This window comes from Alosa pseudoharengus, unplaced genomic scaffold (genome assembly GCF_046254945.1).
Source record: "Alosa pseudoharengus isolate Yale_2024_CS ecotype anadromous, Long Island Sound unplaced genomic scaffold, YU_APseudo_1.1 YU_APseudo_1.1_scf_23, whole genome shotgun sequence".
NCBI classification, from domain to species: Eukaryota; Metazoa; Chordata; class Actinopteri; order Clupeiformes; family Clupeidae; genus Alosa; species Alosa pseudoharengus.
Window position 1 is genome coordinate 21,513,592 of NW_027468685.1, and position 14,048 is coordinate 21,527,639.

Consider the following 14,048-nt stretch of genomic DNA (forward strand, 5'->3'; position numbering starts at 1 on the left):
TACCTCTAAAGTGCATGTGTCTGTACTGGGAAGGTCTTCCACTAAACAGAGCTGGAGTCTCAGTGAAGAGAGCTGCAGCACACAGAGTGTTCCACTTTAATCAGAGTTTAGTAGAGTATAGTCTGGTGTAGAGAGGGGTCTTAAAGGGGAGAGATGAGCACACACACTCATGGCCAGTCCACACAAAACAGAAGTGAGAAGTCAAGTCTTGCGCACACACACAGCATTAGCACCAAATGCCTGTCCCATGTAGATACACACACTATACAAAGAAGGTCAGTTCAGAGCCTTTAGCATGAAATGCTAGAACACCGGCTCTCACACATACAGGTGTTTGTGTAGAGTGTTTTTCAGGGACTCTCTCATCCTCTTGATGTCACACACACACTCGCACCCTTACAGGAGGCCATTAGAGAATCTGTCTTTCTCTCACTCAAACACACACTCACATAGTGGACTCACAACTACTCCCCTCAGTTAAGTCAGTATGAAGCAACTTTCCTGTGTAGTGATAGAGGATTGAGCTCAGGAGGGGGTGGAACACACACATACACACACTCACATGCACACACTCTCCTATTTACACATAGGATACAAAGGATTCGTATAACGACACACACATATACATCGCCCCGGTGTCTGTTCTCTCTCTCCTCTTCCACTTGTCCTCTCCCTCTACCTACCCATCATCTTCTGTACACGTCCCATTCATACTGTTTGTTCCATCTGTCTCGCTGTCTCTCTTTATCTCTCTTTGTCTTTCAAATCTATTCATTTTTGACAAACCATAGACACATTACATTAGATAATACAGAAAAGCACACATGCGTGCACACACACACACACACACACACACTTGTCTGGAGATGACTGCAGTGTCCTGGTGTGTGAGCTGCTGCTGGTCCGTGTCTGTTCTTATCTCAGCTCTGTATCTCAGGCTGGGACAAGACTCCAGCTGGCGATTTGACACTCACACACACAAAGCCTACACATACATGCTTACATATGGACACACATGTACTGTATACACACACATACACAAGCATATACATACAGTATATGTACACATATAATAACACCCACCTAAACATACACACACAAAGGGCCAGAGAGGTCTGCCTTTGCTGCTCTGAGCATGATAATAGAGAGACAATCTCTCTCTCTATCTCACTCACACACACACGTACAGACACACACACCACCTTTGAGTCGCTCATACTCACACAGATGCATGCAAACACACACACGAGAAAGACAACACACATAGCCCCAACACAGAGTTGTGAACACAGTTTCACAGAGAGAGGGAGAGGTGTTGTTAGAATGGAGAGTGGAGAGGTGCACACACACACATTCAAACATGAGGTGCTCACACACACATTCACTGATGACCAGCATAGATTCACTGAGATGATGAGTAAAGAGCCAAGATGGACTCATCCACACACACTAAGAATCAGTGTTGTCTCTCAAACACAGATACAGTACACACACTCACACACACACACAACAAGTAAAGCAAATGGGCCATACAGACCCTTTACATACAGTAGAGAGTTAGTAGACTTCCAAACACAGAGAGACAATCATTCCACAGTGTTAAAACTGAGCAGGGTTAAATCATAACCAAAACCCATATTGAGTCACACAGCAGAGTTGTGTCTCCATCCACACAGGACCACACATGAAAGGGCAATGATGATAGTTTAGCACCTTTATGATATATGTGTGCCAGCATACAAAAAGAAGCATTCTGATAGTCGCTATTTAATGACTGGTATATGCATAGCATAGAAGAAGTAGTAGTGCCTGTTCACCCACACGCTGACACAAACACGTATACATACTCGCATTCATGTACACAAACGCACACACACAGTGAGTCTCCAGTCAGTCCTCAGGAGCAGGGAGAGATAGGAGAGACGACACATTCGCAAACACGCACTCTCACCACATACACACACATAGAGCCAATAGAGGCTCCCGGTGTCCATCTCACTTATAAAAACACTCAGTTAGACATTCCCCTGACCCTCTCATGCAGACACACTCCTAACACACAGGGCCAGTGGAGCGTCTGCCACATCCAGGGCCTCCAGCACCAGCTGCTCTCTCACTCACACTGACATCAGCATGAGGCTGCTGCCTCTCAGGGGTACAGAGGGAGGGGGGGGGGGACACGAGGGAGTCCATTACACACACACACACACTCTCTCTCTCTTTCTCTCACTCTATCTATCTCTCTCTCACACACACACCTGCTAAAATATACACAATAACATGGGAGCTACCTCCAATACGCACCCGCCTGACAAAATGTTGTTCTCAGCACAAAACCATTACACTACATTAGCCTTCAACCCCAAAGAGGGTGGATCTTTTCACAATTAATGCTTATTAACCTTCTAAAATCAACACAAGCTTTATCAGATTTTGGCAGTTTCTCAATATATTAGACAGATCATCCATATTTATGATAATAATAAAAATGTGATCATAATAGGGGTTATATAACGGGGGTAGGGAAGCCCTGGTGCTCACTTGAATATGTAGAACAAAAAATAGATTAAAATGGACCACACAGTAACACATTGCAGCGTGATACATTTGGTCCACTAGCCTGATATTAAGATCTATCTTCAGCATCTTGACTTCCCACCGCTGTTTTTCACCAACAGTCCACTGATGCCCCCATCCACACCGTCGTCACCCCACAACTCTGCTCTCCCCAGCGTATCACCATCAGCACCCACTCCCACCTACAGCACACAACACATCACTGTAACCACTCAACACACCACTAAAAACCCAACTCTAACCCTCACCACTGTCATCCCAACTCAACACTCTTAACACCCAGCACCACCACCGCACCCCCCTCTGCATCACTGTTAATCTCAAACACACACACACACACACACAGGCTAGTGCAGGGAGATGAGAGGACGGGGTCGTCTGAATGAAGGGGCTGATTAGGGGTTAATGTGCAAACCCACCTCCTCCATTTCTCTCTGTGCCTTTAGGCTTGAGGAGGAAGCTGTGAGGAAAACAGACAAACAGAACGTAGAGCAGAGAACCCCAAAAGTAGATCATGAATCAGATTAACAGCAGAGGGAGAGATGGAGCCTCAGCATGTGAGGCCCCTGAAGGCCCAGCTGTAACTAGGGGCTCCTCACCTGCCCTGCACAGCATCACACTGGGCTGAGAGACGACACTGAGCCCAACAGTCAGACAGGACCCTGTGTGATGCAGCTCTTAACACCTCAATACATTCAGATAGACCAAACTGGCCATCCGCTAGGTGTCTGGAACTAAAGGAACTGTATAGTAATAATAGGCCAAACCAGTGTATCTCTCATTACAATTTTCCTGTATCGCACATTAGAAAGTAGTAATGCATATAAACTTTCTAAAAGCAACACAAGCTCTATCAGATTTGGTCAGTTTCTCAGTATATTAGACAGATAATCCAAAGTAATGATAGTAATTAGAATGTGATAGTCATAGTGGTTAAGAGAGTAGGGAGCTTAGAAATTCACAAGGAGATGCAGGAAAAAAGTAGATTAAAATGAACCACACAGTAGCACACTGTGTAGCACTGTGTAGCATTAGTACATTATCACTGCAGATAAGGCCAGATTGCCCGATCTGTCTTCCACTGTCTTCAGCAGCTTGACCGCCCACTGCTGTGTTTCCCCAGCAGTCCACTGATGATGCCTCCATCCACACTCATGCACACCATCATCACCCCACAGCTCTGCTCTTCCCAGCATTAACCACCATTAACACCCAGTCCCACCTACAGCACGCCACAACACATCACTGTTACCTCTCAACACATCACTAACAACCCACCACTAACCCTCAGTTCAGTGTGTAAATACACTGATTCTGCCAGAGATTAAACAGGAGGAAATGTTCATGATACTCAGTAACATTGTTACTTCAGTTTGTCCTTCTGATTCACAATTTAAGAAATGCTGTTGTGTCATGGCGGAGGAAGGAGAAACAAGAGCAACCATAGCACAAGACAAATAAACGAGTGAATCTGTAAATAATGAATCCCCACGGGAAAAATAGCTGAAATAGTAGTACTCTGTTAAGTGTGAGTAATACTGTTTCCTAACTCCGATACATCTAAAGTTCTTGTGTCTGTACTAGGAAGGTCTTACACTAAACAGAGCTGGAGTCTCAGTGAAGAGAGCTGCAGCACACAGAATGTTCCACTTTAATCAGAGTTTAGTAGAGTAGTCTGGTGTAGAGAGGGGTCTCAGAGGGGAGAGATGAGCACACACACTCATGGCCAGTCCACACAAAACAGAAGTGAGAAGTCAAGTCTTGCGCACACACACAGCATTAGCACCAAATGCCTGTCCCATGTAGATACACACACTATATAAAGAAGGTCAGTTCAGAGCCTTTAGCATGAAATGCTAGAACACCGGCTCTCACACATACAGGTGTTTGTGTAGAGTGTTTTTCAGGGACTCTCTCATCCTCTTGATGTCACACACACACTCGCACCCTTACAGGAGGCCATTAGAGAATCTGTCTTTCTCTCACTCAAACACACACTCACATAGTGGACTCACAACTACTCCCCTCAGTTAAGTCAGTATGAAGCAACTTTCCTGTGTAGTGATAGAGGATTGAGCTCAGGAGGGGGTGGTACACACACATACACACACTCACATGCACACACTCTCCTATTTACACATAGGATACAAAGGATTCGTATAACGACACACACACACATACATCGCCCCGGCGTCTGTTCTCTCTCCTCTTCCACTTGTCCTCTCCCTCTACCTACCCATCATCTTCTGTACACGTCCCATTCATACTGTTTGTTCCATCTGTCTCGCTGTCTCTTTATCTCTCTTTGTCTTTCAAATCTATTCATTTTTGACAAACCATAGACACATTACATTAGATAATACAGAAAAGCACACATGCGTGCACACACACACACACACACACTTGTCTGGAGATGACTGCAGTGTCCTGGTGTGTGAGCTGCTGCTGGTCCGTGTCTGCTCTTATCTCAGCTCTGTATCTCAGGCTGGGACAAGACTCCAGCTGGCGATTTGACACTCACACACACAAAGCATACACATACATGCATACATATGGACACACATGTACTGTATACACACACATACACAAGCATATACATACAGTATATGTACACATATAATAACACCCACCTAAACATACACACACAAAGGGCCAGAGAGATCTGCCTTTGCTGCTCTGAGCATGATAATAGAGAGACAGTCTCTATCTCACTTACACACACACGTACAGACACACACACCACCTTTTGAGTCGCTCATACTCACACAGATGCATGCAAACACACACACGAGAAAGACAACACACATAGCCCCAACACAGAGTTGTGAACACAGTTTCACAGAGAGAGGGAGAGGTGTTGTTAGAATGGAGAGTGGAGAGGTGCTCACACACACATTCAAACATGAGGTGCTCACACACACATTCACTGATGACCAGCATAGATTCACTGAGATGATGAGTAAAGAGCCAAGATGGACTCATCCACACACACTAAGAATCAGTGTTGTCTATCAAACACAGATACAGTACACACACACACACACACACACACACACACACACACACACACACACACACACACACACACACACACAACAAGTAAAGCAAATGGGCCATACAGACCCTTTATATACAGTAGAGAGTTAGTAGACTTCCAAACACAGAGAGACAATCTTTCCACAGTGTTAAAACTGAGCAGGGTTAAATCATAACCAAAACCCATATTGAGTCACACAGCAGAGTTGTGTCTCCATCCACACAGGACCACACATGAAAGGGCAATGATGATAGTTTAGCACCTTTATGATATATGTGTGCCAGCATACAAAAAGATGCATTCTAATAGTCGCTATTTAATGACTGGTATACATACTCGTATACATACACGTATACATACTCGCATTCATGTACACAAACGCACACACACAGTGAGTCTCCAGTCAGTCCTCAGGAGCAGTGAGAGATAGGGGAGACGACACATTTGCAAACACGCACTCTCACCACGTACACACACATAGAGCCAATAGAGGCTCCCTGTGTCCATCTCACTTATAGAACCCTCAGTTAGACATTCCCCTGACCCTCTCATGCAGACACACCCCTAACACACAGGGCCAGTGGAGCGTCTGCCACATCCAGGGCCTCCAGCACCAGCTGCTCTCACACTCACACTGAAATCAGCATGAGGCTGCTGCCTCTCAGGGGGACAGAGGGGGGGGGGGACACACGAGGGAGTGCATTACACACACACACACACAAACACACACTCTCTCTCTTTCTCTCACTCTATCTATCTCTCTCTCACACACACACCTGGTTAAATATACACAATAACATGGGAGCTACCTCCAATACGCACCCGCCTGACAGAATGTTGTTCTCAGCACAAAACCATTACACTACATTAGCCTTCAACCCCAAAGAGGGTGGATCTTTTCACAATTAATGGTTAATAACCTTCTAAAATCAACACAAGCTTTATCAGATTTTGGCAGTTTCTCAATATATTAGACAGATCATCCATATTTATGATAATAATAAAAATGTGATAATCATACGGGTTATAGTATAACGGGGGTAGGGAAGCCCTGGTGCTCACTTGAATATGTAGAACAAAAAATAGATTAAAATGGACCACATAGTAACACATTGCAGCATGGTACATTTGGTCCACTAGCCTGATATTAAGATCTATCTTCAGGATCTTGACTGCCCACCATTGTTTTTCACCAACAGTCCACTGATGCCCCCATCCACACACACACACACCATTTCCTCCACCATACAACTCCGCCCTCCCTAGCATACCACCATTACCACCCCACTCAATGTCTGTGGTTGCCCTCGTCCTCACACACACACACACCATCGTCATCCCACAACTCTGCCCTCCCCAGCGTATCACCATTAGCACCCAATCCCACCTACAGCACACAACACATCACTGTAACCACTCAACACACCACTAAAAACCCAGCTCTAACCCTTCCCACTGTCATCCCAACTCAACACTCTTAACACCCAGCACACACCACCGCACCCCCCTCTGCATCACTGTTAATCTCAAACACACACACACACAGGCTAGTGCAGGGAGATGAGAGGACGGGGTCGTCTGAATGAAGGGGCTGATTAGGGGTTAGAAAAATACATTAAGCTAATCCTAATAATTATTTTAGCCACAAGCACTTTGTGATGGAGTATACAGTGTGTAAAAATTGTATTTGGGGCTTTCTGCTATATGAGAGCTATCACTCTAAAATTATTCCCAGTCATTATCATGGAAAATATAATGCTCAGATATGCGACAAATTGTTATAATGGCATTGTATAACAACCCCCATAGTAATAGGTATATTTTACATTTTTCAAATGTATTTATTTGTTGCTTTTATTTTTCCTTCCAACTTGCTGCAGCCCCTCTGGCACCCCCTCGCGGCCCCCACTTTGAAAACCACTGATGTAAAGTGCTTTTGTCTGTACTGGGAAGTTCTAACACTAAACAGAACTGGAGTTAAGGCTGTTACATGCTTCTGTGGCAACTCCACGGCGTAGCTACGCCGTCACTCCTACGGCGTCGTGACCCATTTTTGGTTCTGCTTCGGGTTGTTTTGCATCGCGGTGCATTTCACCGCCATAACGCTAGGTGGTTTGTGGCTTCAAAGTTCGGTGTCAACTGTGTCTGCATCGCTCACCACTGAACCCTTAACTGTATGACCGAAACGGTACTAAGAATGGCAAACCCCATAGACTGTCGTGCTAAAATATTAATCTTATTTGTTTGGCCTTTTCTTGCTTATATTTTGTCAAAAGTATCGAGAAACAGACACAGTAAAATCCATTGACCTAGTTATTGTAGCCAGCAAATAAGTCTGAGATTATTTGCAAGGTGTCTGCCAGCCAGTTTAAGTTATGTTAGCAAGTGAACTTTAGCACAACTGCCCACAAAGTACTGCTTTCTGGCGAAGTGCTAATTTCGAAACGCTGACATATAGACACTTTACTAATGGATAACCCCGTCATCGTAACAGGACGAGTTGACCAATCACAGTCCTTGCAGTCTGCATAGCCTCGACGCAAAGTTAAATTTTTTTGGAGGTTAAACCAATGAGAATGACATCTGTCATTCCCTTTCACAGCAAGCAGCGCGACTTCAAACTGCGCATGGGTAATTTGATGGTCACTGGCGCATTTGAAGGAATCTGCTTGCACGCGTTTGGAACAGGTATTCCACTAAACCATTAAAACCTGTTTGTGACTAGCAGAGTATAGGCTACACGCATCTGCACCTGTCTATTATTTGAACTCATAGGCCTGAATGGTGTAAAAGGGACCACAATCACACACAGAAACACACCAGATCACTGCTGGAGTCACATTACATAACTACTTATTTAAGGCCAGAATGTCCCATATGAGGATTTGTCTTCAGCAGCACCACTATACACTTCAGTGATCCCACAGAATGTCACTAATATCCAGATAGACACACACAGCATTGTTATTCTCCACACTACGCTGGTAGCCCCCAGACACATGATTGCCCACTGCACACCGGCGCCGATGTTCATTCACTTATATTCCATCGTTTTCAATACAACCCCACACACCAGCACCAAATCCTTTTGCTGCCACAGTGTCAATTACAACTCAGGTTTATTTTCGTTGGTGCTGTTCAAAGGAATCCATTGTTTATCGAATACTTGTTAGTTGAAGATTTTGATGAGTGTCAGTTCCACTTGGCCAGTGTGCAGTGGATTTATCACATACATTTCATCACGGTAATTTCTAAACACTATATAAAATACCCATAAAATCCATCACCAACTCTTTGCAACTGTAATTCCCTACACAAAACTCTGCTTCCCTCCACCACATCACTGTTAACTTCTATAAATGCATACACACACACACACTAATGCAGTGAGATGTCAAATTCTAAAAATAATGACATGCACTGAAATAGTAGTGTAGTAATAGTCATCTAATTCTCAATGATGAGATAAGCACCACAGAGAGACTGTGGGCCAGATACTGTATACTAACACTTTTGCGCCCTCTTCAGGCATATTTGTTTCGCAACGTGCACATAAAAACATGGCAAGGTATGTACAAACAGGCCACACTTGGGTAAAACTGCAGACTGCCTGTCGCAGGAGCTGAAAATAGCAAATTGCACATTCTTGTGTCATGCATATAGATTCATAGGAGGGTCAGGGGAAAGTGGGAGTTATGTGTTAAAAGATGGGAGGAGAAGCGTAAAATGTGCCTAATTAGGTATTCCCCTGTATGTACGAAAACTGCCCTGAAAGCACACATCTGTTTTGCGCTGTATTTCCACCTGGTAAAAGCAGGTGTTAATCCAAATTACGGTTAAATGCGAACCTTCCAAAAACAACAGAATCGCTATTCAGAGCACTAGTTTGTGTACTTTATCAAAAGTAACCTTAACTTTTGTTGGCCTTTCAAATGTCTTACTTTCACTTTCACGTCATCCACTTCAACTTTCCTACTTGCTAGATTTGACCAATCTTCCATAGCCTAGTTGTTAACTTGACTTCTTAACTTCATTCAACTGCGCTTGTGATTGAAGTATGCCGTTGGTTGTGGACGATCGTAAATTGCGGTAGGGGTGGAGAAAGGCCCTGATTACCCAATGAACTGCATGTTTGATAAATACCACCTAAACTTCACAGTGTATCCCAGCGTTCGCTTTCTGCGAGTTGGCCATGGCGCTGATAACGCTACGTTCGCAAATGTACGTACATCTGGCCCGGAGTGAGATGAGACTTGTTAATGCACAAACTGCTTCAATCTCAAAGGTTTGTCTCCTACACTGAGATTGCTTACACATGCATGCAAGTCATGCACATATGGAAGCAGATACGATCTTATGGTGGTTTACAGCTTCTGGATGACAGCTGGATTAATGTGGAACTATTGCAAATGATGAAGGTAGTGCTGAGTCAAATGTGTGATTCTGATTGTTTTAAAATCTTTCTTAAGGTGTGCACACTTGGCAGATGATGGTCGGCTGTCAGTGGGATGATGTGCGCAAAGCTACAGATGGATTTAATCAGTATGGTTATGATGGGGAGGACTTTGTCACTTTTGATCTCAAAAACCTGAGATGGATTGCCACAACACCAGAGAGTGTCATTACAAAGCACAAGTGGGAAAATGACAGAGGTAACACAGAATATTGGAAAGCCTACCTCACCACAACGTGCATTGAATGGCTGAAGAAGTATGTGCAGTATGGGAGCAGCACTCTGGAGAGGAAAGGTACAGCAGCACACAACACTGACAACTGCAGTTACCGTACAGTGGACAGAATTCCAATTGTTATTTGAAACACATTACTCATTTCCTCCACCAAGAAATGCCATAATTTCAAGTCTAATCAAATGTATTCACTTTATTAATGTACATATATGTATTTCAATTTCAGATCATTACTCCATGTCGACAAACATTATGCCATCATGTGTCTTCTCTTTCCACCATTTTCACTTTTACTGCTGTATTAGTATTGCTTTTTAGTTTTTCTAACCTTCTTATTACTTTGTCCTTCCAGTCCGCCCAAAGGTCAGTCTCCTCCAAAAGGACTCTACAGTCGTGTGCCATGCTACAGGCTTCTACCCTGAGGGCGTGATGATCACCTGGAAGAGAGATGGAGAGGAGATGCAGGAGGACGTGGATGTGGGGGAGACTGTGCCCAATGAGGATGGAACCTTCCAGAAGAGAGCTGTGCTTACCGTGTCAGCTGAGGAGTGGAAGAACAGGCAGTACACCTGTGAGGTGGCCCACAAGAGTGGAGAGACCATCATCTTGGATGAAGCTGAGATAAAGCACAGCAGTAAGTTCATTTCTGTTTTGATTCAGAGATCAAAATTTCACATAAGCTAGTCCCAAGAAAGAACGATAGAAACATGGTATTGTAGACATTAATACGGGTGCACCTATATTTTTTTTATTTCTTCAAAGTACAAGTATAAGTATTTACATTTGTGTACTTGCCGATATCAAGACTAGTATCTCACAAAATGTCACTTTGGTATGATATCACCATTTTAATTGCAGTCATAAACCTCCCATTAATGATGGACATAACTCATAATAGGCCTGTACTTCTAGGTAAAGCAGCAAAAAAAATAAATAAAAGTCAACAAAATAACATTCACAATTCATGTGCATAGAGCTAGAATGGGGTAGAAGGAAGGGAAGGTGGAATGGGGAAGCTTGCAACAAAAGCATTTAGTTAAGCCAGACTTTGAACTATTGGTCATCAAACAAAGTGAAGTGGGCGCTGATCATACTGATAACTTCGGTCTTGGAGCAATCTATTATCGTCCGACTATGGTCTGGAGCTGAAGAAGGAAAGGCTAACATATTTCTTGGTAAAATATACAAAATATAAACGAACATAACGCTATAGAGTTCAACAGTCCCACCCCCCTCCGATTACGGAACTAAGAATCCAGTTAATTTTCTGAAAAGTATTACACTACCCAAAATGGTACAGATCACTGTTGCCACAGATATGTTTATGCCTTAATTCCCACCACTGCATGTTCGTTTATTCTTGGTCTAAAACCTGTGATACTGTGTTGTATTTGTACAGATTAATCATACAGCGGGGAAAATAAGTATTGAACACGTCAATATTTTTTTCAGTAAGTATACTTCCAGTGAGGCTATTCGCATGAAATTTTCACCGGACATTAGTATTAACTTAGGTAATCCACACATATATAAAAAAACATTGATGTCTAAAAGTAGAGTTATGAGTAAAAAAGTGGAATGGCACAGGGAAAAAGTATTGAACACGCTAAGAAAAAGCAGTACACAAAGGCAAGAAATGGCAAGGAACAAACTGGAATCTATAAGTAGTTAGAGAAATTATCCCTCCTATCTGTGCAAATTGATATAAGCTGGGTTAATACATACTGGTGGGCTATAAAAAGGTTTTTTGTTAACAAGGTGTCAAACAAGAAGCATTTCATAATGGGTAAAAGCAAAGAGCTCTCCCAAGACTTTTGCAACCTTATTGTTGCAAAACATATCAATGGAACTGGTTACAGATGCACATCAAAACTTCCGAAGCATCCAGCAAGCAGTATTGGAGCCATTATCTGCAAGTAGAAGGAACATCACTGCATCATCACTGGTCATGCACAGGATCTCCTTGCAAGATTTCTGACCAGGAAGTCAGAAGGATAGTCAGAAGAGTAGCCCAAGAGCCAAGGACCACTCGGAGAAAGCTCAAAAAAGACTTGGTGCAGTTGTTACAGAGAAAATCATAGGTAATGCACTCCACCGCCATGGCCTCTATGCACGCTCATCCCGCATGACTCTATTGCTGAAGAAAAACATGTCAAAGCTCGTTGAAAGTTTGCTACACAACATTTGGACAATCCTATGGAATACTGAGAGAATGTATTCTGGTCAGGCGAGAGCAAAATTGAACTTTTTGGATGTCATACTACACACCATATTTGGAGGAGAAATGACACTGTGCATCACCCTAAAAATACCCTACCAACAGTGAGGTTTGGAGGTGCTGGCATCATGGTATGGGCTGTTTTTCATCTCATGGTACTAGCAGACTTCATACAGTTGAAGGAATGATGAACTGAGTCATTTTGTTCCGGGAGAATCTTGACCATCCACCAGGATGATGAGGATGAGACATGGCTAGAGCTTCCAGCAGGACAATGATCCAAACCATTCAGCAAAGGAAACTCTCAATTGGTTTCAGAGAAAGGAAATCAAGGCCCTGACTTCAATCCAATTGAACAGTTTTGGAAGTAAACTAAAGATAAGGATTCACAAGAGGGACCCCTGGAATCTTCAATATTAAATGACTATCCGTTGAAAAGAATGGGCCAAAATCACACTAGAATACTGTAACTGGTTAGTTTCGTCATACAGGAAATGCCTTGAAGCTGTCATTACGAATAAAGGCTTTTCCACAAAGTATTTAAGAAATTTCAGCAGGCGTGTTCAATACTTTTTTCCTGTGTCATTCCACTTTATTACACATAACTCTACCTATGGACTTTAATGTTTGGATTTTTTTATATGGGTGGATTATCTGAGTTAATACTAGTGTCTGGTGAAAATTTCATGCAAGTAGCCTCATTGGAAGTATACTTACTGAAAAAAATGTTGACGTGTTCAATACTTATTTTCCCCGCTGTATGTCACTGTGTTCTGTCCTTCAGGCCTCATTCTTTGTTTTTCTTCCCACACACAGACCCAGACTCTGTTCCCCTTGGCCCCATCATTGGTGTGGTTGTTGCGCTCATTGTCTTGATTGCCATCGTTGCCGGGTTTGTCGTGCTGAGAAAGAAAAAGAAGGCTGGTAAGTTTGATGGAGATGATGGAGATGATTTGTGGAGTTAGTTTAAGTACGAGGATAAGAGTGCAACTTGTATGTAATATGGTATGTATTAAACAGTTTGTCTGTATACATGATTTTTAATATTTCTTTCGTCTTTGTTTTTGTTCTCAAGGCTTTACTCGTGCTAGCAGTAAGTACCCAACAACTTTCATGGCTGTGAACATATGATATTTGATACTGCTAATTTTACTGCTATTTTTTAAAGCCTTACTTCCTGTTTTTGACATTCCATTGGTAAGATTGAAAACCTGCTTATCTCCTCTGTTACATCTGTCAGTGTGGCTTTTGTTCAATGATGTATCCCCTCTCAAAGCCTCATTTCTGGTGTTATTATGTAGACTATACAAGATGTGTCCATACTTCCAATATTTATTCCTCAGATCAAATGCTAGCTTTGTGTTTTGTGTATGGAGAAAAAGAAAATATGAATTATTTGAACTAAGGCAGATTCTTTTGTTTGTAGCTGATGAAAACTCCCAGTCCTCAAGTGAAAAAGCATAAGGATCCAAACTGCTGGTGTGTGTCTTAAAATTATTTATTTTAATTATTTAATTGTCTGTCCTTA

At 42.8% G+C, this 14,048-nt stretch overlaps 2 protein-coding genes across 3 annotated transcripts in view; one reads left to right on the top strand and one right to left on the bottom strand.

Annotated features, from left to right (window-relative positions):
- psmb8a (proteasome 20S subunit beta 8A) overlaps nt 1-14,048 on the bottom strand; it is a 339,256-nt gene that overhangs the window by 248,095 nt on the left and 77,113 nt on the right. The window lies entirely within an intron of this gene.
- LOC143140879 (BOLA class I histocompatibility antigen, alpha chain BL3-7-like) overlaps nt 10,068-14,048 on the top strand; it is a 58,640-nt gene continuing 54,659 nt past the window's right edge. Inside the window, exons 1-5 of one of the 2 annotated variants that reach the window (XM_076302007.1) lie at nt 10,069-10,362; nt 10,655-10,936; nt 13,337-13,444; nt 13,596-13,613; nt 13,947-13,999. In XM_076302007.1, the coding sequence (XP_076158122.1) occupies nt 10,101-10,362; nt 10,655-10,936; nt 13,337-13,444; nt 13,596-13,613; nt 13,947-13,984 (708 nt within the window). In that variant the 5' untranslated portion in view covers nt 10,069-10,100 and the 3' untranslated portion in view covers nt 13,985-13,999. Of the gene's footprint in view, nt 10,363-10,654; nt 10,937-13,336; nt 13,445-13,595; nt 13,614-13,946; nt 14,000-14,048 lie in introns of both variants that reach the window. The other variant, XM_076302008.1, reaches the window with a different exon arrangement.